This window comes from Diabrotica virgifera, chromosome 6 (genome assembly GCF_917563875.1).
Source record: "Diabrotica virgifera virgifera chromosome 6, PGI_DIABVI_V3a".
In the NCBI taxonomy this organism is placed as follows: Eukaryota; Metazoa; Arthropoda; class Insecta; order Coleoptera; family Chrysomelidae; genus Diabrotica; species Diabrotica virgifera.
This window is the reverse complement of record NC_065448.1, coordinates 165381013-165406811: the sequence shown is the minus strand read 5'-3', so window position 1 is coordinate 165406811 and position 25799 is coordinate 165381013. Positions and strand designations below refer to the sequence as shown.

General features: G+C 31.7%; 2 protein-coding genes across 3 annotated transcripts in view; both read left to right on the top strand.

The window, feature by feature from the left end:
• The window catches only part of LOC114342278 (nitrilase and fragile histidine triad fusion protein NitFhit), a 368011-nt gene that overhangs the window by 11218 nt on the left and 330994 nt on the right, over nucleotides 1-25799 (top strand). The gene's annotated exons all lie outside the window — the stretch shown is intronic.
• The window catches only part of LOC114334799 (sushi, von Willebrand factor type A, EGF and pentraxin domain-containing protein 1-like), a 204172-nt gene that overhangs the window by 162372 nt on the left and 16001 nt on the right, over nucleotides 1-25799 (top strand). For both annotated transcript variants that reach the window (XM_028284892.2, XM_028284891.2), the window contains exons 29-30: nucleotides 11448-12023; nucleotides 16131-16325. In XM_028284892.2, the coding sequence (XP_028140693.1) occupies nucleotides 11448-12023; nucleotides 16131-16325 (771 nt within the window). The remainder of the gene's footprint in view (nucleotides 1-11447; nucleotides 12024-16130; nucleotides 16326-25799) is intronic.

The following is a 25799-nucleotide window of genomic DNA, read 5'->3' as shown; positions in this document are numbered from 1 at the left end:
TTTTTCTTGGAGAAAAGTAACCAAAATTTTGGACTATCATCTATTATAGTTCACTGATGTTCGGTCTTTTTGTCTTGTTTGCATTTTGATTGTGTCTGTCGTAAATATAATCAGTTATTTGTCATTGTTTTTGACCGGGTTTTCACGTTTTTGAGTATAATTTTTAGTTTTATTGTGTTTTAGCGTATCTTCGGTCTTTTTTTTGCCTCGTTTTTTCTTTGATTACATCCATTGGATATATATATTCAGTAATTATACAATGTTTTTGGTTAGTTTTCCTCGTTTTTGAGTGAATTTTACATAGTTTTATTATATTTTAACATCGTTTGCCAATTTTCGGACTTTGGTTCGTTTGTCCTTTGATTACGTGTCGGATACGTAATCAGTTATTTATCAATGTTTTTTTTTGGTTGGTTTTACTCGTTTTTCACTTTTTGCTTTAAAGAAATTATTTGGTTTTGCAACTCAAATCAGTTATTTGTCAATGTTTTTGATTGGGTTTACTCGTTTATGAGTAAATTTTACATAGATTTATTATATTATAACATAGTTCACCAATTTTTGGTCTTTCTGTCTCATTTCTGTTTTGATTACGTCTGTCGTATATATAATCAGTTATTTGTCAATGTTTTTTTCATTGGTTTTACTCGTTTTTAAGTGAATTTTAAATAATTTTATTATGTGTTAACATAGTTCACCGATTTTTGGTCGTTTTGTTTCGTTTGTCTTTTATTTCGTCTGTCGTAAATATATTCAGTTATTTGTTAATGTTTTTGACCGGGTTTTCACGTATTTGAGACATTTTTCACAGTTTTATTGTATTTTACCATATTTTAGGTCTTTTTGACTCGTTTGTTTGATTATGTCTGTCGAATAATATATAATCAGTTATTTGTCAATGTTTTTTTGGTTGGTTTTACTCATTTTAAGTGAATTTTACATAGTTTCATTATATTTTAACATAGTTCGCCAATTTTCGGTCTTTTGTCTCGTTTGTCCTTTGATAACGTCCGTCGACTATATAATCAGCTATTTTCCAATGTTTTTGGTTGGTTTTCCTCGTTTTGAGTGAATTTTACATAGTTTTATTATATTTTAACATCGTTTGCCAATTTTCGGTCTTTGGTTCGTTTGTCCTTTGATTACGTGTGTCGGATACGTAATCAGTTATTTATCAATGTTTTTTTTGGTTGGTTTTACTCGTTTTTCACTCTTTGCTTTAAAGAAATTTTTTTCGTTTTGCAACTCAAATCAGTTATTTGTCAATGTTTTTGATTGGGTTTACTTGTTTATGTGTGAATTTTACATAGTTTTATTATATTATAATATAGTTCACTAATTTTCGGTCTTTTTGTCTAATTTGTCCTTTGATTACGTCTGTCGTATATATAATCAATTATTGTTTCGTTGGTTTTACTCGTTTTTAAGTGAATTTTACATAGTTTTATTATATTTTATCATATATCACTGGTTGTTGGTCATTTTGACTCGTTTGTCCTTTGATTTCGTCTGTCGTAAATAAAATCAGTTATTTGTCAATGTTTTTTTTGGTTCGTTTTTTTCACTTTTTTGAGTATATTTTTACAGTTTTTTTGTATTTTACCATATTTTAGGTCTCTTTGTCTCGTTTTTTCTTTGATTACATCCGTTGGATATATAATCAGTTATTTCTCGATGCTTTTGGTTGGTTTTCCTCGTTTTGAGTGAATTTTACAAAGTTTTATTATATTTTAACATCACTCGCCGAATTTCGGTCTTTTGTCTCGTTTGTCCTTTGATAACGTCTGTCGGATACATAATCAGTTATTTGTCAAAGTTTTTTTGTTGGTTTTACTCGTTTTGAGTGAATTTTACAAAGTTTTATTATATTTTAACATCATTCACCGATTTTTCAGTCTTTTGTCTCGTTTGTCCTTTGATAACGTCTGTCGGATATATAATCAGTTATTTGTCAATGTTTTTTGGTTGGTTTTACTCGTTTTTCATTCTTTGCTTTAAAGAAATTTTTGGTTTTGTTACTCAAATCAGTTATTTGTCAATGTTTTTTGATTGGTTTTACGCGTTTTTGAGTGAATTTTACATAGTTTTGTTATATTTTAACATAGTTCGCCGATTTTCGCTCTTTAGTCTCGTTTGACCTTTAATTATATCCTTCGCATATATAATCAGTTATTTTTTAATTATTTTGGTTGGTTTTCCTCGTTTTTTTAGCGAATTTTACATAGTTTTATTATATTTTATCATATATCACTGGTTGTTGGTCATTTTGACTCGTTTGTCTGATTATGTCTGTCGAATAATATATAATCAGTTATTTGTCAATGTTTTTTTTGGTTCGTTTTTTTCACTTTTTTGAGTATATTTTTACAGTTTTTTTGTATTTTAGCATATTTTCGGTCTGTTTGTCTCGATTACTTTGATTACGTCCATCGGATATATAATCCGTTATTTACCAATGTTTTTGGTCGGTTTTCCTACTTTTGAGTGAATTTTACATAGTTTTTTTGTATTTTAGCATATTTTTGGTCTCTTTGTCTCGTTTTTCTTTGATTACGTCCATCGGATATATAATCCTTTATTTTCCAATGTTTTTTGTTGGTTTTCCTATTTTTGAGTGAATTTTACATAGTTTTATTATATTTTAACATCCTTTGCCAATTTTCGGTCTTTGGTTCGTTTGTCCTTTGATTACGTGTCGGATACGTAATCAGTTATTTATCAATGTTTTTTTTTTGGTTGGTTTTACTCGTTTTTCACTTTTTGCTTTAAAGAAATTATTTGGTTTTGCAACTCAAATCAGTTATTTGTCAATGTTTTTGATTGGGTTTACTCGTTTATGAGTGAATTTTACATAGTTTTATTATATTATAACATAGTTCACCAATTTTTGGTCTTTCTGTCTCATTTCTGTTTTGATTACGTCTGTCGTATATATAATCAGTAATTTGTCAATGTTTTTTCATTGGTTTTACTTGTTTTTAAGTGAATTTTAAATAATTTTATTATGTGTTAACATAGTTCACCGATTTTTGGTCGTTTTGTTTCGTTTGTCCTTTTATTTCGTCTGTCGTAAATATATTCAGTTATTTGTTAATGTTTTTGACCGGGTTTTCACGTATTTGAGACATTTTTCACAGTTTTATTGTATTTTACCATATTTTAGGTCTTTTTGACTCGTTTTTCTGATTATGTCTGTCGAATAATATATAATCAGTTATTTGTCAATGTTTTTTTGGTTGGTTTTACTCATTTTAAGTGAATTTTACATAGTTTCATTATATCTTAACATAGTTCGCCGATTTTCGGTCTTTTGTCTCGTTTGTCCTTTGATAACGTCCGTCGACTATATAATCAGTTATTTTCCAATGTTTTTGGTTGGTTTTCCTCGTTTTGAGTGAATTTTACATAGTTTTATTATATTTTAACATCGTTTGCCAATTTTCGGTCTTTGGTTCGTTTGTCCTTTGATTACGTGTGTCGGATACGTAATCAGTTATTTATCAATGTTTTTTTTGGTTGGTTTTACTCGTTCTTCACTCTTTGCTTTAAAGAAATTTTTTCGTTTTGCAACTCAAATCAGTTATTTGTCAATGTTTTTGATTGGGTTTACTTGTTTATGAGTGAATTTTACATAGTTTTATTATATTATAATATAGTTCACTAATTTTCGGTCTTTTTGTCTAATTTGTCCTTTGATTACGTCTGTCGTATATATAATCAATTATTTTTTCGTTGGTTTTACTCGTTTTTAAGTGAATTCTAAATAATTTTATTATGTGTTAACATAGTTCACCGATTTTTGGTCTTTTGTTTCGTTTGTCCTTTGATTTCGTCTGTCGTAAATAAAATCAGTTATTTGTCAATGTTTTTGACCGGGTTTTCACGTATTTGAGACATTTTTCACAGTTTTATTGTATTTTACCATATTTTAGGTATTTTTGTCTCGTTTTTTCTTTGATTACATCCGTTGGATATATAATCAGTTATTTCTCAATGCTTTTGGTTGGTTTTCCTCGTTTTGAGTGAATTTTACAATGTTTTATTATATTTTAACATCGCTCGCCGAATTTCGGTCTTTTTGTCTCGTTTGTCCTTTGATAACGTCTGTCGGATACATAATCAGTTATTTGTCAAAGTTTTTTTGTTGGTTTTACTCGTTTTGAGTGAATTTTACAAAGTTTTATTATATTTTAACATCATTCACCGATTTTTCAGTCTTTTGTCTCGTTTGTCCTTTGATAACGTCTGTCGGATATATAATCAGTTATTTGTCAATGTTTTTTGGTTGGTTTTACTCGTTTTTCACTCTTTGCTTTAAAGAAATTTTTGGTTTTGTTACTCAAATCAGTTATTTGTCAATGTTTTTTGATTGGTTTTACGCGTTTTTGAGTGAATTTTACATAGTTTTGTTATATTTTTACATAGTTCGCCGATTTTCGCTCTTTAGTCTCGTTTGACCTTTAATTACATCCTTCGCATATATAATCAGTTATTTTCCAATTATTTTGGTTGGTTTTCCTCGTTTTTTTAGCGAATTTTACATAGTTTTATTATATTTTATCATATATCACTGGTTGTTGGTCATTTTGACTCGTTTGTCTGATTATGTCTGTCGAATAATATATAATCAGTTATTTGTCAATGTTTTTTTTGGTTCGTTTTTTTCACTTTTTTGAGTATATTTTTACAGTTTTTTTGTATTTTAGCATATTTTCGGTCTCTGTCTCGTTTACTTTGATTACGTCCATCGGATATATAATCCGTTATTTACCAATGTTTTTGGTCGGTTTTCCTACTTTTGAGTGAATTTTACATAGTTTTTTTGTATTTTAGCATATTTTTGGCCTCTTTGTCTCGTTTTTCTTTGATTACGTCCATCGGATATATAATCCCTTATTTTCCAATGTTTTTTGTTGGTTTTCCTATTTTTGAGTGAATTTTACATAGTTTTATTATATTTTAACATCGTTCACCGATTTTCGGTCTTTCATCTCGTTTGTCCTTTGATTATGTCTGTCGTAAATATAATCAGTTATTTGTCAATGTTTTTGACCTGGTTTTCACTTTTTTGAGTGAATTTTACATAGTTTTATTATATTTTAACATATTTCGTCCTTTTTCGGTCTTTTGTCTGGTTTGTCCTTTGATTAGGTGTGTCGTATATATAATCAGTTATTTGTCAATGTTTTTTATTAATATTTCTCGTTTTTCATTCTTTGCTTTAAAGAAATTTTTTGGTTTTTAGCAGTCATGTGTGGGTTAAACCACATATTATCTAAAATATGTATTTTATTAATATTGCTAAACATTTTTTTTTTGAACATATCCCAAAATGCAAGTGAAATTTTCATTTTAGAATATATGTGTGTTTACATATTTAAACCAATAACACAATGTTATTATTTTACATAGTTAAAAAACAACACAGAAAAGTCAGGTGTGGGTTATGAAAAAACTGAGATATTATCTAAACTTTTTATTTTATTAAGATTACCATATAGTTTTTGGACATATATCCCGAAAGAAAAATTTTCATTTTAGAATATATGTGTGTTTACTTATTTAAATCAATAACACAATGTTATTAATTTAGATAGATAAAAAAATGTAAGGGTGACCTACCCTGTTTCCAATAGTCAAATAATAAAAATAATATTAGTTTTAGAAAGATATTTCTTTTTAAAACATTAATTCAAAAAATCTTTTCTTAATTTTCATAAATGACTTGGAAAATTAATTTTATTCATGTGTTAGTAAAAAAAACTAGCCCTTTGTATTGAATTTAAAAATGAGCTATATATATTTTTGAATTGTTCATTTTTTCCCTTTTCATTGATATAAAACAATATTATATTGTTTTATGATAAAATTCACTGTAAGGTAGCCCTGTTTCCAATAGTCAAATAATAAAAATAATATTAGTTTTAGAAAGATATTTCTTTTTAAAACATTAATTTAAAAAATCTTTTCTTAATTTTCATAAATGACTTGGAAAATTAATTTTATTCATGTGTTAGTAAAAAAACTACCCCTTTGTATTGAATTTAAAATGAGCTATATATATTTTTGAATTGTTCATTTTTTTCCCTTTTCATGAATATACAACAATATTATATTGTTTTATGATAAAATTCACTGTAAGGTAGCCCTGTTTCCAATAGTCAAATAATAAAAATAATATTAGTTTTAGAAAGATATTTCTTTTTAAAACATTAATTCAAAAAATCTTTTCTTAATTTTCATAAATGACTTGGAAAATTAATTTTATCCATGTGTTAGTAAAAAAACTACCCCTTTGTATTGAATTTAAAAATAAGCTATATATATTTTTGAATTGTTCATTTTTTTCCCTTTTCATTGATATATAACAATATTATATTGTTTTATGATAAAATTCACTGTAAGGTAGCCCTGTTTCCATTAGTCAAATAATAAAAATAATATTAGTTTTAGAAAGATATTTCTTTTTAAAACATTAATTCAAAAAATCTTTTCTTAATTTTCATAAATGACTTGGAAAATTAATATTTAAATCATAAGATACTTTGACTAAAATTTTTATTAATTACGCTCATGGCGTTTTCATTCACTATCGAGAATCGGTTTTCGCTCAACTATGCTGGGTTTTTACGTTAGCGGGGCGAATGTATCTTCTCCGCATAATGCAAAAATTTACAGCTGTGGTGAGTAAAGCCGATCGGTATATGGTAGCTACATTTTTACGTTTAATAAAATTCATGGTCATGAATATTTATTCAGAGGTATATGATTATTATTTTATAAAGATTTTATTATTTTGCAAAAAGTCACTCTTTGCTTTAAAGAAATTTTTGGTCTACTCATTTTTGGGTTAAAAAATACCTGAAAAATTATTTCCTTTCGGGAAATTTTTTTTTGAAAGTCAGGTGTGAGTTAATTTTCGAAATGCAAGTAAAATTTATATTTTAGAATATATGTTTGTTTAAATATTTAAATTAATAATAAAATTTTATTAATTCAAATAGTTAAAAAACAACAAAGAAAGCTCGGGTGTGGGTTAAGGAAATAACTGAAATATTATCTACACTTTTTATTTTATTAAGATTACCATATTATAGTTTTCGGACATATATCCCGAAAGAAAAATTTTCATTTTAGAATAATATGTGTGTTTACCTATTTAAACCAATAACACAATGTTATTAATTTAGATAGTTCCAACAAAGAAAAGTCAGGTGTGGGTTAAGAAAAGAACTGAAATATTATTTAAACTTTTTATTTTATTAAGATTACCTTGTTGTTTTTACATATCCCAAAATGAAAGTTAGACAATACAAACAATACAAATGCTTTTTAGGCACCCCGTACACATATTTTTTTGTTCACTTGTCGTGTTTTAAGATTTTTTATCACTTTTCTTAATCCAAGCCGAGGGCGAATTTTGTTGTCACGTTTTGATGTTTACATCCACTTGTTAGGCACCCCGTACTATTTTTTGTTCACTTGTTATGTTTTAAGATTTTTTATCACTTTTCGTAATCCAAGCCGACGGCGAATTTTATTGTCACGTTTTGATGTTTACATCCACTTGTTAGGCATCCCGTACTATTTTTTGTTCAGTTGTCGTGTTTTAAGATTTTTTATCACTTTTCGTAATCCAAGCCGAGGGCGAATTTTGTTGTCACGTTTTAATGTTTACATCCACTTGTTAGGCACCCCGTACTATTTTTTGTTCACTTGTTATGTTTTAAGATTTTTTATCACTTTTCGTAATCCAAGCCGACGGCGAATTTTATTGTCACGTTTTGATGTTTACATCCACTTGTTAGGCACCCCGTACTATTTTTTGTTCACTTGTCATGTTTTAAGATTTTTTATCACTTTTCGTAATCCAAGCCGACGGCGAATTTTGTTGTCACGTTTTGATGTTTACATCCACTTGTTAGGCACCCCGTACTATTTTTTGTTCACTTGTCATGTTTTAAGATTTTTTACCACTTTTCATAATCCAAGCCGACGGCGAATTTTGTTTTCACGTTTTGATGTTTACATCCACTTGTTAGGCACCCCGTACTATTTTTTGTTCACTTATCATGTTATAAGAGTTTTTTTCATTTTCGTAATCCAAGCCGACGGCGCATTTTGTTCTCGCGTCTGATTTTTAAAACCGACTTTTTAACAGCCCCCCCCCCCCGTACACATATTAGTTTTTGTTCACTTGTCATGTTTTAAGAGTTTTAGAGTTTTATTCCGGTGTGCATTAAAATCACTTCATAAATACGGTTTAAGCTGTTTTCTATGTTTTTAACTCCACTAGGAGTCATCAGGTGACATTTTTAAATGATTTATAATTTTATGACTTGACTTCGTACATACCGGTACAGCAAGTTTTTCTTTCATTTAGGGTATGAACAAGGTGATATTAGTAAAACTACTTGGATAGTACCTACGGTTTTATAGCTTAATGGAATGGGTATGGAATTTTAAAATCCCTGCTTTGATCATGAGCAGGTGGCCAGCCAATGAAATGTATGCCGCACCCCACCTAGTGTGTTTTAAAGTACCAATCTTTACAAATGCATGTGATATCCACCTAAATCTTAAATCATGGTTGGGTACTTTTAATTTAATATACATTGTAGTGAAACACTCGTATTTTTTAAATATTACTGTTCGAATGCATGAAGTTTTATTCAGTAGAGTGGAAACCAAAACTTGCATCCCCTTCAAGACATTCACTTCTCACTAAGTGTCTGCATGTGTAACTATGTCGATTAAGAAGGAAATATTTCTTAATTTATTCACCCACGTCTTTTACCAACCGTTCAGCGGGCATTAACAAGGCACAATACTTTATGGAATTCCGGTAGCTGCTTTTTGCATGTTACAAAAATCATGGTTACTAATAAAGAAGCATTCACCTGTTACTTCAGATCTTGAGATATGTACACAGTCAAGAATATAAGACACACATTACTTTGTGTACAGGAGAAGATAAAGAGCGTCATGGTCACTGATTTTCGTTAATGCGAATTCCTTTGCTAATCATATATATAGTGTTGGCGTTACCTAATTAGTATTCACCCTATTACCTAATTAATATTCACCCTAACCAGCGCTTGTTCACCTAATTAATATTCCACAATATTCCACCAATTTGGTGTATTTGGGAGTACAAAGATACACTACTAATATATGCAACCTTAAGATTCGATTTTAGCAATAAAATAGCTGGTAAATAACTTTTCCCAAAAATGGCATTTTTTCGATAATTTTCCCAGACTATCAACAACTGTTGCGGTGGTTGCGTAGCCAATAAATCCATAAATCCAATAAACCGAAGTGACAACCCAAATGCTGAGCAGTGTCAAAATGATAACGTTAATATCCCCAGTTGTACCTAATATCAAAATGAATAAGAATCGCTATAAATTGCAACCATCATGGCGGAGTAGAAATTCAATAGCGACCTCGAAATGAAAATTCAGGACCCAGGTGCCGCAATGGATTTAGTTCAGACAATTCAGGCGTTTTTTGATCTGTATGGTTTCTTGGATAATTATTGCTTTATAAAACCTGATGGAGGTATATAGTTCCGACTTTCAAAATCAATTTTGTGACTTGTATAAAGATGATGTTGGCCTAAGCCTAAAACTGAATCGGAATTATGAACGGCAATGTTCATAAATCCTATTTTGGATTCTTCGATTGGTTTGACCTATATAAGATCGTGTGCAGTCTGTACAAGGAATTTCATAAACTCCGTGGTGTTTATTTGGAAAGTTTTTGTAATAAATTTAGATAGAGATACTAGATAAATTTAGATAGACACATATTTAGATTAGATACGACAATATAAGTAGGTACCTACTTAATAAAGAAAAAATTGCCTGAAATAACAAAATATACCGACATCGCATTGAACGACTTCTTAGAATCAATTAAAGTAACTTCAACACACTTTCAGCCTAATCAAATAAAACTAAATAAATATGTAAAAATAAATAGGAAAAAATATACAAAGAAAATTTATATTTTGTCATTTTTTCATTGTATCTGGTGTTAAAACCTAGAGTATGAACTTCATACCTAAATGTTTATAAGTAAAAATATGGTAACTAGGACAAACAAACGCATATCGGGAGTTTTTTAAACGTATATAAATAAGATTTGATGTCAAATATAGGGGAGTCATGCAGTTCTTTCTTCTCATGATTTTCATTTTTTTCACACTATAAAAAGCTTATTTAAAGTCTAGATACATATTATATAGTTCTACGTCGTATTTATAAGCTTTTCTTGAATCTTATGAATATAAGAATTCATATGAATATAAGAGTTCTTAGTGTGAATATATTGTCTGTAGTAGGTTTATTTGAGTAGAGTTTTATTGCATATTTGCCTGTATATTTTGGATGTATTTTAGAACATATTATGTTCTTCTTTCTTGTGCCACTCCTATCGGAGATTGGAAATCATCAAGACTATCCTAACCTTGTTTACAGCTGATCTAAAAAGTTCATTAGTGGTGCAACCAAACCACTCGCTCAAATTCCTCAACAATGACATTCTTCTAGGGCCTGGATTCCGTTTTCCTTTTATTTTTCCTTGCATTATATTTTGAGTAATGCGTATTTATGTCCTCTCATCAGGTGACCCAGATATTCTAGTTTTCTTCGTTTTATCTTTAACAAAATTTCTGGGTCTTTTCCTATCCTTCTTAATACTTCAAGGCTTGCGACTCTTTCAACCCAACTTATCTTCAGTATTCGACGGTAGCACCACATCTCGAAACTTTCAATATTTTTTATGTTGTTCTCTTTGAGAGTCCAGGCCTCTACACCGTATAATAGCGTGTTAAATACGTAGCCTCTCAGCATTCTTAATCGTAGAGGGATGCTTATATCTCAGTTGCAGAAGAATTTTCTCATCTTTATGAAGGTGGCCCTGGAAATTTCGATACGTCTTTTTATTTCATTGTTTTGGTCTCCAGATTCGTTTATTAAAGTTTCCAAGTATTTGTAACTTAATACTTTTTCAATTTGAATGCCGTATATACTAATATGTGCTGGTTGTGTCATGTTTTTACTGAAGACCATATACTTGTTTTTTTTATATTGATGTTTGTGCCATAATTGTTGCAAGCAATATTTATGTTTGTAAGTAATCGTCGTAATTCTTCTACTGTTCTTTCTATTTACAGCCTCTCCATTGATTACGATTCCTTAGTTTGCTTGCAAACGGGCTTCCTGGCAGATGCTTTCACTATATACATTAAAATAGCAGTGGTTACAAAATGCATCCCTGTCATACTCATCTACGTATTTCTATTGCTTGTGATGTCTCATTTTATATTTTGATGTTAGCTTTCTGATTCCAATATAAATTGAGAATTATTCGCAGATCTTTATTATCTATGTCTTTTCTTTCATATGTTACATGCTATTAATGAATTCTTTATTTTTCAGCAACTTGGGATTTCTCGCCACCTCAGTGTGTTCAAAGAACAACTACTACAACCACAACTACTACCACGACAACTACCACTACCACAACTACCACTATTGCTCCAACAACGACGACAACTAAAACACCAACAACCACCACACCCACAAGTACCATCCCCACAACTATTACTACCACGCCCACAACTACAACTATCCCACCCACAACTACCACTACCACTCCTACAACTACGACTACCACTACCTCCACCACAACTACAGCTACCACCCCCAGAACTACAACTTCTACAACTGGAGTTACTACTCCAACAACTACGATTACCATTCCGACAACTACACCAACGACCATAAGTACATCAGTTTTGACAACTCGATCAGCCAAATCTGGATGTTCATTAGATCAAATTCCACCAGCTCCTGCTAATGGATATATTAATCTTAAATCATATAATGCCATTGTAAGTGAATCTTCAAATGTTATCGAATATAAGTGTAGCGTGGGTTTTAAGCTGGTCGGTGATAAAGTTTCCACTTGTATTATAGATGGATACTGGACAGAACCAAACATAAGTTGTCAGCGTAAGTAAACTTTTTATATTGCTTTTTTAAAATACCTCTTAAACTGATGAGATTCACTAGCTAAATCACAAAAGAATCTGATTAAATTGACTATACTCATAATATGTCCATGAGACAAAATACAAAATTATTTTTTAACATCCTCAAATTTTATATACATATTTACCTATACTAAATTTACAATCAAGATGCAGTAGAAGTAAACAAACCAAGACACGTTACCGAACCATAATTTACAATGTATATACATTGTAAATCCCAAATCATGATTTCCAAAGTTTATACATTGTAAATTATGATTTGGGAGTGCTAATAGTAGCATTTAACGTGTATTGGTTTGTTTATTTCTACTGCATCTTGAATATAAATTTAGTATAGATATAATCATTTTATTCCAACACAACGGAAACCGTCATGAAACGATTACGAAACTGCGCGCAGTGAGCAAAATAATACGTTCCATGGGTTATTTTGTTTACTGCGCAGTTTCGTCATCGTATTATTTTTACTATAACTCAACTGACTGAGAAAAAGGTATCTAGGAACCAACAAAATCTCTCTCTTATTCAGTGGCGGATCTACGGGGAGGGAAAAGGGGGAAATTTCCCCCCTAGCAAGGTCCAAAATTAAAGAAAAAAATTGTTTAAACATAAAAATATATTAGCTGACATGAAACTTAAACCAAAGAAAGACAAATTCAACCTAATAGACACGCTAGTTAGGAAAATTAAGGGAATTTAATGCATATAAATTATTATTTATGTCTTTTATGTAGTATGGGTTTATCTTTTTTATGTCTTTTGGTTGGTGTTTCATTGGAAGTTCCCCCCTAAGGCAAATTTCCCCTCCCAAGGCAAATATCTAGATCCGCTACCGCTCTTATTTGTTGGTCTGACAAAAGCAAACGATATAGTCTGAGTTAAAAAATTATGGAAAGATCTGAAAAAGCTCTTCAATAAAAAATATGATTATTGCCGCAGTAAAGCAACTGTACAAACTCTCCCTCTCTCGTCCTGAACCCTCGGTGGGAGTGTTGTCGTCATCATGATGGCATGTATCTACTGTCCATCTCCAAAGTGCATAGGTCTCTTGCACATTCCTATAATTTGGTCAATCTATCTTCTTGGGGATCTTCCTCGTGATCTTCGGCTTTCTACCTCTCCTTGGATAATAAGTCTTTTCATGTATTCTGTGTCCGCTCTCATAACATGTCCAAAGTATTTTAATTATTGGAGATGGACTTTGCTTTTTGCTGACCTTTAGCTCATTTAAAATTGAATTATTTGTCGTATGGTCGTTCCACGAAATTCCTCTGTAGCGACACGCTTCAATTACTGTTTTACTATTTTTCTAATTGCTAATTTTAAATATTAACTTTCCTTTCTAAACGAAATAATATGGGTCATGTAAAATTCACATGTGTTTCGCTCCTAATATACAAAACCAGAATGTATAAAATTAATGGCTTTTTCATAGGAAACACAAATTCCATAATAGATTACGGTACCAGATTAGCCACCCTCTTTATGTCAACTTCTTAAAAACCACAGAAATGTTTTCAGTTTTTAAAACGCCAGATTTAATAAATTGTCGTCTGTCTGGCCATATGGTAGAACCACATAACGACAAATTAGTGTTTGTGGTCTAGTTCAGTCTATACACAGCCTCCAGCCGGTTCACACAACCCAGCAGGCGTCGGTCGGTCATAAACCCTCGCTGGGCAAAAGAATAACAAACCCTTACGAGATATAAACAAAGCACGCCTTTTTTACCAAAAATAAATAAATATATTATTGACAGTTTATATTCCTAACGGAACACCTCCAACAGAACATTTCAGTGGCGCCTACATTTCTTCTTTTCTCTTGTATTTATTAGGATCCAATATTCATATCCGTACGTCAGTATTGGGAATATTAAGCAGTTAATCAACCAACCTCATTTTACAGTTCATGAAATTTGAGAGTCCTTTAGTCCTTACAAATTATTATTTTCCAAGTTTCATGAGGTGTTGCACCAATTCTGCCGGCCATTTGTTGTAGACGTGGTGACCATTTTCGAGTAACGACTCAGTGTCTTCCATTTCAGTTAAATCCATAATCATCGACGTTATGTCGTTTTAAGTTTAATTTTAATAGGCCTAGATCTCGCGTACCAAAAAAAGTTGATTAATAGCAAGCTGAAAATTTGTTAATAGCCTAACGGTGTCTAGTCGGACAAACTTTGATATACGGGAACACTGGAACAGGGGAAGTTTTAATTGTGGAACAGTTTAAAAATTTGGAACGTCAGATTACGAAAACGTCCCATGTATTTTGTCGGACAGAACATCCAATTGATTTGTTACCCTTTCATTGAACTCTCATGCAAAAATCAGACTGCTATTACTAACCAACATGATTCCTGTCATTTGACATGTTCTTCGTGTTCCACTCATTAAAATGCCCAGTTGGTGATAAACACCAGTCTGATTTTTTGCATGAGAGTTTATTGAAATGGTAATAAATCAATTGGAAGTTCTGTCGACAAAATACATGGAACGTTTTCGTAGTCTGACGTTCCAAATTGTTAACCTGTTCCACAATTAAAACTTCCCCTGTGGCAGTGTTCCCATACATCAAAGTTTGTCCGGCTAGACACCGTTAAGCTATTAACAAATTTTCAGCGTGCTATTAATCAACTTTTTTGGTACGCGGGATCCAGGTCTATAAGTTTAAATATGTAAACCAAAGTTTTTAAAGCGATTATTGATGATAATTGATGATATTGATGATGATATTGATGAAAATATATGATGATATTGATGAAAATGTTTTGATTTTTTTCTTAATCCTATTGGATATTTTTATTATAAATTAAATCTACTAAAACTATATCTTATAAAAATTCAAGAACCGAGGTAGACTGATGTTGGAGATAACTTTATAATTTTTTGCAAACTTCCTTGGATAAGTGTGCGTCCAAGGTGCACGCTGGTTTTCGGAGTCAGCGCCGAGTCCGTGTGCGAATAACCCTTCGTATTTAAACGGACCTGTCCAAAGTGCACCTGCGCGCTGACAGCTTAATACAAAGGGTGTTATTTGCAAACAGACTCGACGCTGACTCCCTTACGTTCATATAACTATAATAAAAAGTTTATATACAGGGTGTTTCAGAAAAAGGTAATACTGTCTCAAAGATAGGTAAAAAACTAAAAAATAATTAGAGTTTGCTTAATTAAACATTTTTGTAACGCCATCCGTTTTCAAGATACACGGTGTTGAAGAAAATAAAATTTTTTATTTTCAACATTTTTTAAACAACAATTTTTAAAACACATTTTTTACGATTTTTGTCGAAACTACTGGAAACATTGTAATGAAATTCGGAAAGTGTTAAGAGGTAGTTATTGTGCATTTTTGACATACAATTAAGAATTTGATATTCATCATTGGCGCGCATACGGGTAATTGTCTGAATTTTTAAAGAAAAAAAAGTACGCTACTGAGATATTTTAAATTATTATAAAATCATTTTTGAATTCCTCGTTCAATTTGTGACAAAAAATCAATCTTTCCTTGATGCGCCGTTTTCATACAAAAAATAAAATATTTTAACGCTTCCAAAGTATTCGACTTATATTATAGTTTCTATTTTGAATGAATGTATAAAAACTTATTTCGAATACTTTTGTAAGAGTTAAGATATTTTATTTTTTTGCATGAAAACGGCGCCTCGTATGAAAAAAGGAAAGATTGTTTTTTTGTCACAAATTGAACGAGGAATTAAAAAATGATCTCAGTGGCGTACATTTTTTTCTTTAAAAAATTCGGACAATTATCCGTGTGCGCGCCAATGATGTCAAAAAATACGCCGTTAACTACCTCATAATACCCACCAAATTTCATTATAATTTTGCCAGCAGTTTCGGCGAAATCGTAAAAAATGTCTAAAATTTTGTTTTTTTCAACGCCCTGTATCTTGAAAACGGATGGTGTGACAAAATTTTTTTACTAAGCAAACCCAAATTATTTTTCAGCTTTTTACCTATCCCAGAGACGGTGTTACCTCTTTCTGAAACACCCTGTAATTACATGTCTCTTTCTTCTAAATTTACAATTTTTTTAGCAATCAGTTGTAACTCACCTCCGAAATTTAAAAATATGGCAGTCGATAACAATCAAGCAACAATCAGCAGATCCTACTTGTATAAGCATCAATTGAACTTTACTTGTGACGAAGGGTATGATAAATTGGGAGCACATCTTGGTATCCGATGTTTATCAACTGGGAAATGGTCTCGAATTCAAGGAAAATGTCTACGTTAGTAAATATTATTTTAAAAATTTTAAACCCGAATATTCAAGTAACGGTTTATACGCCAGGGAAATAAGGCAAAATTATACCATGTTCGGGACACTTGAGCAGCCAAGTTGCAAATGGGTTTTTTGGGTACTATATACCTAATAAATTATAAACACAAAAATGCCCGTCACAGTTCGGACGAGAATTTTAGTTATTAACAAATAAGGGTCAAAATGGCAGTTTTTTCGTTTAAACCGCTACAAGTAAAAATAGGGCATATATATATATATATATATATATATATATATATATATATATATATATATATATATATATATATATATATATATATATATATATAAAACAAGGCTGAAATATTGGGGTAGCAGCAATCTCAAAGAAAACTCTTTATAATAGTTCCAAGCTTTCGAAAATGTTTATTTTCATCATCAGGGAAACTACAATCATAAATAGACAGTATTTAACAAATAGGCTAACTGAAATCAATAATAATTGCTATCCTTGTGTTACCAAAAATCCAGAACACCATAGTTTCCTCTCACTAAACCAGGTGTCGAGGATCCCCAAAAACACAAAAACAACAAAAAATTGTTTTGAGAAATGCAGAGTCAATACTTTCACTAAAAACACTGCACATCACAAAACAATCTTACTAAAGAGTTACTTATATGTTTGTACTTACATTATTTGAGGATGTTGAGCCTAGTTGTTAAACACTGACATATAAAACGAAATTTTGTCCTGGTACAAATCGTATATAAAAATTAAAATTAAAAACTATATATAAAAAATTGTTCTAAAAATCGAGTATAAATTGAAAAATGGTAAAATATTTTAAAAAATGATGTATGTCAAATGGCATTTTTGAAAATGTCTAACAAATGTTATATCGATTTTTATTAAATTTTGTTTGAATTCATACGGAAACGTCACTACCACTGAACCAATTATAATTATTTAATAAATGTTTTTTAAATTTTGAAATAGGAAAATTCCGAAATGAGAATAAAACAGTTTTAATCAATGCAAAGTTTTTTTAAAAGTAGATGTCTTTTTTATTATGTGATTTATATTGAAAAAATCTATAAATTATATATTAAATGAAAGAAGAATTTGAATTATTAAATTTAAATTGGTTATTTTTATCTAAGGTGAGTAAATAAGAATAAATTTCACTGAGATGTCTTACATCTGATTTTTTGTTTATTGAATTTTCTTCTTGAAAGATAAAAGCCATTTCCAAAAAGAGTCTTTTGTTATATGAGTTCTCAGAAGCTAGTACTTTAGTATATTGATAATCCATTGTATGACCCTCTTTGGAAACGTGTTCTGCTAAAGCACAACGTTCAGGATGTAGTCTAGAATCACTTTTATGTGATATTATTCGAGATGATAAAGTTCTCGAGGTGATACCTATATAGTTCATATTACAACTATGACAAGGTATACTATAAACTACATTGGAACAAGATAATGCAGGAGTTTTATCTTTCAGTCTAGTAAAAATTGAGTTTATAGATAATGTGATACTATTAGCTATTTTTATGCCACTAATTTGATTAAAGATTCTGCATAGCTTTGGTGTGATGTTTTTAATGTAAGGGAGTGAAAAATATTTAAAGTTAATGGGTTCCTGGTTTTCTGTAACATTAGGAAGATTATTTAAATTTTGGTTGTTAATACTATTATTATTTGTGTATGAGATGTCAGATGTGTTAAAAAGTAATTTCTTTATAAGGGTTTTTGGATAGGAATTGTCAGTGAATATATTAAATAATATTTTTAGATTTGTATTATGAAATGAGCTGTCTGATATTTTTAAAACCCTTGATTTCATTTGTTTTATTAAATTAACTTTTTGAGAAAATTTATGGTATGACCAATAATTCATATACCTACCTGAGCTTATTGGTTTTTGGTACCAGTCAATCATTAAGGTGTTTGTAGTAGTATTACGAATAAATTTAGTATCTAAGAAGGGTAGAGTACCATTTTCATCTTCTCTTTCTAAGGTAAATTGAATGTAAGGATCATAACTGTTGAAGATGAATAAGATTTAATTTAATTCCAATGCCTTGGATGAAATCTTATTCATCTTCAACAGTTATGATCCTTACATTCAATTTACCTTAGAAAGAGAAGATGAAAATGGTACTCTACCCTTCTTAGATACTAAATTTATTCGTAATACTACTACAAACACCTTAATGATTGACTGGTACCAAAAACCAATAAGCTCAGGTAGGTATATGAATTATTGGTCATACCATAAATTTTCTCAAAAAGTTAATTTAATAAAACAAATGAAATCAAGGGTTTTAAAAATATCAGACAGCTCATTTCATAATACAAATCTAAAAATATTATTTAATATATTCACTGACAATTCCTATCCAAAAACCCTTATAAAGAAATTACTTTTTAACACATCTGACATCTCATACACAAATAATAATAGTATTAACAACCAAAATTTAAATAATCTTCCTAATGTTACAGAAAACCAGGAACCCATTAACTTTAAATATTTTTCACTCCCTTACATTAAAAACATCACACCAAAGCTATGCAGAATCTTTAATCAAATTAGTGGCATAAAAATAGCTAATAGTATCACATTATCTATAAACTCAATTTTTACTAGACTGAAAGATAAAACTCCTGCATTATCTTGTTCCAATGTAGTTTATAGTATACCTTGTCATAGTTGTAATATGAACTATATAGGTATCACCTCGAGAACTTTATCATCTCGAATAATATCACATAAAAGTGATTCTAGACTACATCCTGAACGTTGTGCTTTAGCAGAACACGTTTCCAAAGAGGGTCATACAATGGATTATCAATATACTAAAGTACTAGCTTCTGAGAACTCATATAACAAAAGACTCTTTTTGGAAATGGCTTTTATCTTTCAAGAAGAAAATTCAATAAACAAAAAATCAGATGTAAGACATCTCAGTGAAATTTATTCTTATTTACTCACCTTAGATAAAAATAACCAATTTAAATTTAATAATTCAAATTCTTCTTTCATTTAATATATAATTTATAGATTTTTTCAATATAAATCACATAATAAAAAAGACATCTACTTTTAAAAAAACTTTGCATTGATTAAAACTGTTTTATTCTCATTTCGGAATTTTCCTATTTCAAAATTTAAAAAACATTTATTAAATAATTATAATTGGTTCAGTGGTAGTGACGTTTCCGTATGAATTCAAACAAAATTTAATAAAAATCGATATAACATTTGTTAGACATTTTCAAAAATGCCATTTGACATACATCATTTTTTAAAATATTTTACCATTTTTCAATTTATACTCGATTTTTAGAACAATTTTTTATATATAGTTTTTAATTTTAATTTTTATATACGATTTGTACCAGGACAAAATTTCGTTTTATATGTCAGTGTTTAACAACTAGGCTCAACATCCTCAAATAATGTAAGTACAAACATATAAGTAACTCTTTAGTAAGATTGTTTTGTGATGTGCAGTGTTTTTAGTGAAAGTATTGACTCTGCATTTCTCAAAACAATTTTTTGTTGTTTTTGTGTTTTTGGGGATCCTCGACACCTGATTTAGTGAGAGGAAACTATGGTGTTCTGGATTTTTGGTAACACAAGGATAGCAATTATTATTGATTTCAGTTAGCCTATTTGTTAAATACTGTCTATTTATGATTGTAGTTTCCCTGATGATGAAAATAAACATTTTCGAAAGCTTGGAACTATTATAAAGAGTTTTCTTTGAGATTGCTGCTACCCCAATATTTCAGCCTTGTTTCCTAACTGTTCAGCAAATATTATATACCTGTTATATATATATATATATATATATATATATATATATATATATATATATACATCCTACTATCAATTTGGCATCGATACATTATGCATTTACCATCGATTTGGCATCGTCTTGCAAAGTGGCATCTGTATATCGATGCCACTTTACACTACCTTAATAACTTTTTTCCTGCACTTGTTACCAGAAGTCTAATCAACTCGGTAGTTAGAGATTTGATTTCTTGATGTTACTTTAATATATTAGCTTTCTTTGTTTATCCCTTACTAAGTTATATAAGTTTATTCCATAAAATGTTTGAGTCCAAAATGATGGTACAGTGAAAATATTATATACATTTAGTTCAGTGTTTTACCGTTTTGTCGCTGCCGCTATATACATGAAAACGTATATCCCACTTTCATTATCAATCATTTTGGCATCAGAAATTTGGCATCACTGTTGAATACAATATTATCCACACCGAAAAATAGGCAATTTGAGAATGTATATATTATTTTCATCAACAAATCATTCTGGCATCATGTTGTTTTCACCCAATTTTGAAAAAATGTGAAAACTTTGTATTATCCACGTCCGTCTGTCCGTCCGTCTGTCTGTAATCACAACTCCTCCGTCAATATACCAGCTAGAATGACAAATGAGGTGTCAACGGAAAGCTGATATTACAAGGATGGTACTAAAGGTGAGATATTTGACCTTGGCGGTCTGTCCGTCGGTCTGTCCGACCGCGAATATACCTCCTCCATCATTATACCAGGTAGAATGACAAATGAGGTGTCAAATGAAAGCTTATAATCCAAGGATGGTACTAAAGGTGAGATATTTGACCTAGGCTGTCTTTCCGTCGGTCCGTACGACCGCGAATATAACTCCTCCGTCATTATACCAGGTAGAATGACAAATGAGGTGTCAAATGAAAGCTTATAATCCAAGGATGGTACTGAAGGTGAGATATTTGACCTAGGCTGTCTTTCCGTAGGTCCGTCCGACCGCGAATATAACTCCTCCATCATTATACCAGCTAGAATAATAAATGAGGCGTCAAATGAAAGCTTATCATCCAAGGATGGTAATAAAGGTGAGATATTTGACCTAGGCTGTCTTTCCGTCGGTCCGTACGACCGCGAGTATAACTTCTCCGTCATTATACCAGGTAGAATGACAAATGAGGTGTCAAATGAAAGCTTATGATTCAAGGATGGTACTAAAGGTGAGATCTTTGACCTAGGTTGTTTTTCCGTCGGTCCGTACGACCGCGAATATAACTTCTCCGTCATTATACCAGGTAGAATGACAAATGAGGTGTCAAATGAAAGCTGATAATCCAAGGATGGTACTGAAGGTGAGATATTTGACCTAGGCTGTCTTTCCGTCGGTCCTTCCGACCGCGAATATAACTCCTCCATCATTATACCAGCTAGAATAATAAATGAGGCGTCAAATGAAAGCTTATGATCCAAGTATGGTACTAAAGGTGAGATATTTGACCTAGGCTGTCTTTCCGTCGCGTCGGTCCGTACGACCGCGAATATAACTTCTCCGTCATTATACCAGGTATAATGACAAATGAGGTGTCAAATGAAAGCTTATGATTCAAGGATGGTACTGAAGGTGAGATCTTTGACCTAGGCTGTCTCCGTCGGTCCGTACGACCGCGAATATAACTTCTCCGTCATTATACCAGGTAGAATGACAAATGAGGTGTCAAATGAAAGCTTATAATCAAAGGATGGTACTAAAAATGAGATATTTGACCTAGGCTGTCTTTCCGTCGGTCCGTACGACCGCGAATATAACTCCTCCATCATTATACCAGCTTGAATGATAAATGAGGTGTCAAATGAAAGCTTATGATCCAAGGATGGTACTAAAGGTGAGATATTTGACCTAGGCTGTCTTTCCGTCGGTCCGTACGACCGCGAATATAACTTCTCTGTTATTATACCAGGTAGAATGACAAAGGAGGTGTCAAATGAAAGCTGATAATCCAAGGATGGTACTAAAGGTGAGATATTTGACCTAGGCGGTCTGTCCGTCGGTCCGTCCGACCGCGAATATAACTCCTCCATCATTATACCAGCTAGAATGATAAATGAGGCGTCAAATGAAAGCTTATGATCCAAGGATGGTACTAAAGGTGAGATATTTGACTTAGGCTGTCTTTCCGTCGGTCCGTACGACCGCGAATATAACTTCTACGTCTTTATACCAGGTAGAATGACAAATGAGGTGTCAAATGAAAGCTTATAATCCAAGGATGGTACTAAAGGTGAGATATTTGACCTAGGCTGTCTTTCCGTCGGTCCGTACGACCGCGAATATAACTTCTATGTCATTATACCAGGTAGAATGACAAATGAGGTGTCCAATGAAAGCTAAAAATCCAAGGATGGTACTAAATGTGAGATCTTTGACCTTGGCGGTCTGTCCGTTGGTCTGTCCGACCGCGAATATAACTCCTCCATCATTATACCCGGTAGAATGACAAATGAGGTCAAATGAAAGCTTATAATCCAAGGATGGTACTAAAGGTGAGATATTTGACCTAGGCTGTCTTTCCGTCGGTCCGTACGACCGCGAATATAACTCCTCCATCATTATAACAGCTTGAATGATAAATGAGGTGTCAAATGAAAGCTTATGATCCAAGGATGGTACTAAAGGTGAGATATTTGACCTAGGCTGTCTTTCCGTCGGTCCGTACGACCGCGAATATAACTTCTCCGTCATTATACCAGGTAGAATGACAAATGAGGTGTCAAATGAAAGCTGATAATCCAAGGATGGTACTAAAGGTGAGATATTTGACCTAGGCGGTCTGTCCGTCGGTCCGTCCGACCGCGAATATAACTCTTCCATCATTATACCAGCTAGAATGATAAATGAGGTGTCAAATGAAAGCTTATAATCCAAGGATGGTACTAAAGGTGAGATATTTGACCTAGGCAATCTTTCTGTCGGTCCGTACGACCGCCAATATAACTCCTCCGCCATTATACCGGGTAGAATTACAAATGAGGTGGCAAATGTGAAAGTTTAGTAAAAATGACTCAAAACTAGTAAATTCGTATATCAATCCACGCAAAGTTACACGTAAAATTCAAATATTGTCTTCCAGTTCTACTTTCGATTACATTGGGTGAAAACCTAGGACTTACGAAGTCCAATTACTTGTTTTATTTAAAAATAAGGCATATCATAGACATGCCTTAGGCATCATAGAAGACAATGACACAGAAAAATCAAACACAGCAGCATGTCAAAAGGGCCTTAGTTATGTATCTTCGGTCCTGTTAGACCAAACGTGATATATAGCACCTCAAATGATAGGATTTGACAAACAGAATACAATGACATAGAAAAATCAAATACAACAGCATGTAAAAAGGGCCTTAGTAGCGTATCTTCGGTCCTATTAGTCCAATCGTGACGTACGGCATCTTAAGTAATAGGACTTGACCAATAGAATCAAATTTGACACAAACAAATCAAATACAGCAAGCAACAAGTCAAAAGGGCCTTTGTTATGTATCTTCGGTCCTATTGGTCCAATCGTGACATACAGCACCTCAAATGATAGGGTTTAACGAACAGAATACAATGACACAGAATAATCAAATACAGCAACATGAAAAAAGGGCCTTATTTACGTATCTTCGCTCCTATTGGTCCAATCGTGGAGTACAGCACCTCAAATAACTGGATTTGTCAAATAGAATACAATGACATAGAAAAATCAAGTACAGCAGCATGTCAAAAGGGCCTTAGTCTTGTAGCTACGGTCCTATTGGTCCAATCGTGATGTACAGCACCTCAAATAATAGTATTTGACAAATAATATAAAATGGCACAGAAAAATCAAATACAGCAACATGTTAAAAGGGCCTTAGTCATGTAGCTTCGCTACAATTGATCCAGTCGTGACGTACAGCGCCTCAAACGATGGGATTTAACGGGCAGAATGCGACTGTAGACAAATCAAAATGGCGGCATGTAATAGCACCTTAAAATTGTAGAAATAAAATGGATTAACGCACAGAGGTGTATGACATATTATGTGACAGTATTTAACAAAGTGAATACGATTACATACGTCCAGCTTTTGACAGGTGACTTCTCTACATGATAAACGCGAAAAGGCCCCCTTCGTTCACTGTTCGACATAGGCCTCCCGTTCACTGCATATATCCACTTCTTCCTGAAGCCGTGACATAAGAGGATAGAATTTAACGAATTAAACGACAAAGAAGACTAAACAAGGCAGCGTGCGGGAAAAACAGGACCATCCTTTGTATACTCCACAGGAAAGCATTATATATTCAACGTTAGAATTATGTTATAGTATAAGGGTATATATTTTTAAATGATAAATATATTTTTTTATTTAGTACATTCCGTACGTTTTTTAAACATGATCAGGAGAATTTGTTGCCTGAAGTCTATAAAAGAATTTCCTAACAATCCTTGCGTTATGGATTATTTTTGAGCATGTGTTTAAAAGGTAGCTTACAGGCTTATTGTTCAATGGTCTTATCACTTTTAAGCGCTTGTCTTTTTGTAGGGCTATTAATTGTGATTTCAACCATTCTTGCGGGACAATGCCTTTTCAGTAAATGAAGTGAATATTGTTATACATTTAATTTTTTTCACTCAATTAATTGGATGCCCCCTACTGGTGTTTGGTCTAAGCTTACAGCTTTTCCCCATTTAAGCTATTTTATAACTAATTATAATTAGGGGTACGGAATTTTCGCAAATAAAAAACATGAATTTCGCATTTACTTTTTTTATAATTACAAAATTTCGCATTTATTTTTAACTACGAGTAAAACAACAGAAAACATTAATTAAAAGCTAACATCGTTGTAATTTCGACATTCGACTCTTTAAGAGCTGTTCTTCGATCTGTCACTGTCACTACAATATTATATGTGCTGAAGAATCGTTCTGCGTCTACGCTGTTCGTTGGACTCCAAATGCTTTGTAATGCTGCTTTAGCAAATGACGAAAAACTGCACTGTGTAGCAATTATGTCTTGTGTCACACAGATATAGGTCATCTGTTGAAAATTCTTTGACTCGATCACTCAAAATTGTTTTAGGGCGTCCCATTTTAGGGGATACTTTAAGTAACTTTATGTTACTATGAAAACTTTTTTGATAGACCATGTTCTTAGTAAAAATTGACGGAATGAGCACTGATTGTCCTGTTTGACTAATTTATATGTTTAGAAAATAAGAATTAGCCGACTTTTATTCCTACTTAGATTTTTACCAATACAAAAGACCGAAATGCAGATAACAACAGTCGGATTATTTATATTTCTCAAAGAATCAACATTGAAAAATATCAATTCCTTATCTTATCTTTATCTATTTAATGATGAACAATGAAAGTTCCTTCTGTTTCAACACGTGTTAGAAAAATAAACACCTTTTAAAAATTATGTGCAATAGAAAAATTTCCGACTTCCGTAAAATCTTTCCATTCCTTATTTACTACGTGACTAAGTACCTACTTATTTACGGACGAGTTGAGCACCTGCAGGTACTTCGCGGAAATAAACAAAAACTCCATATTTCACATTTATCTCATTTTTGTTAAAAATTTCGCCGAAATTCGTATCTATTCCGTACCCCTAATT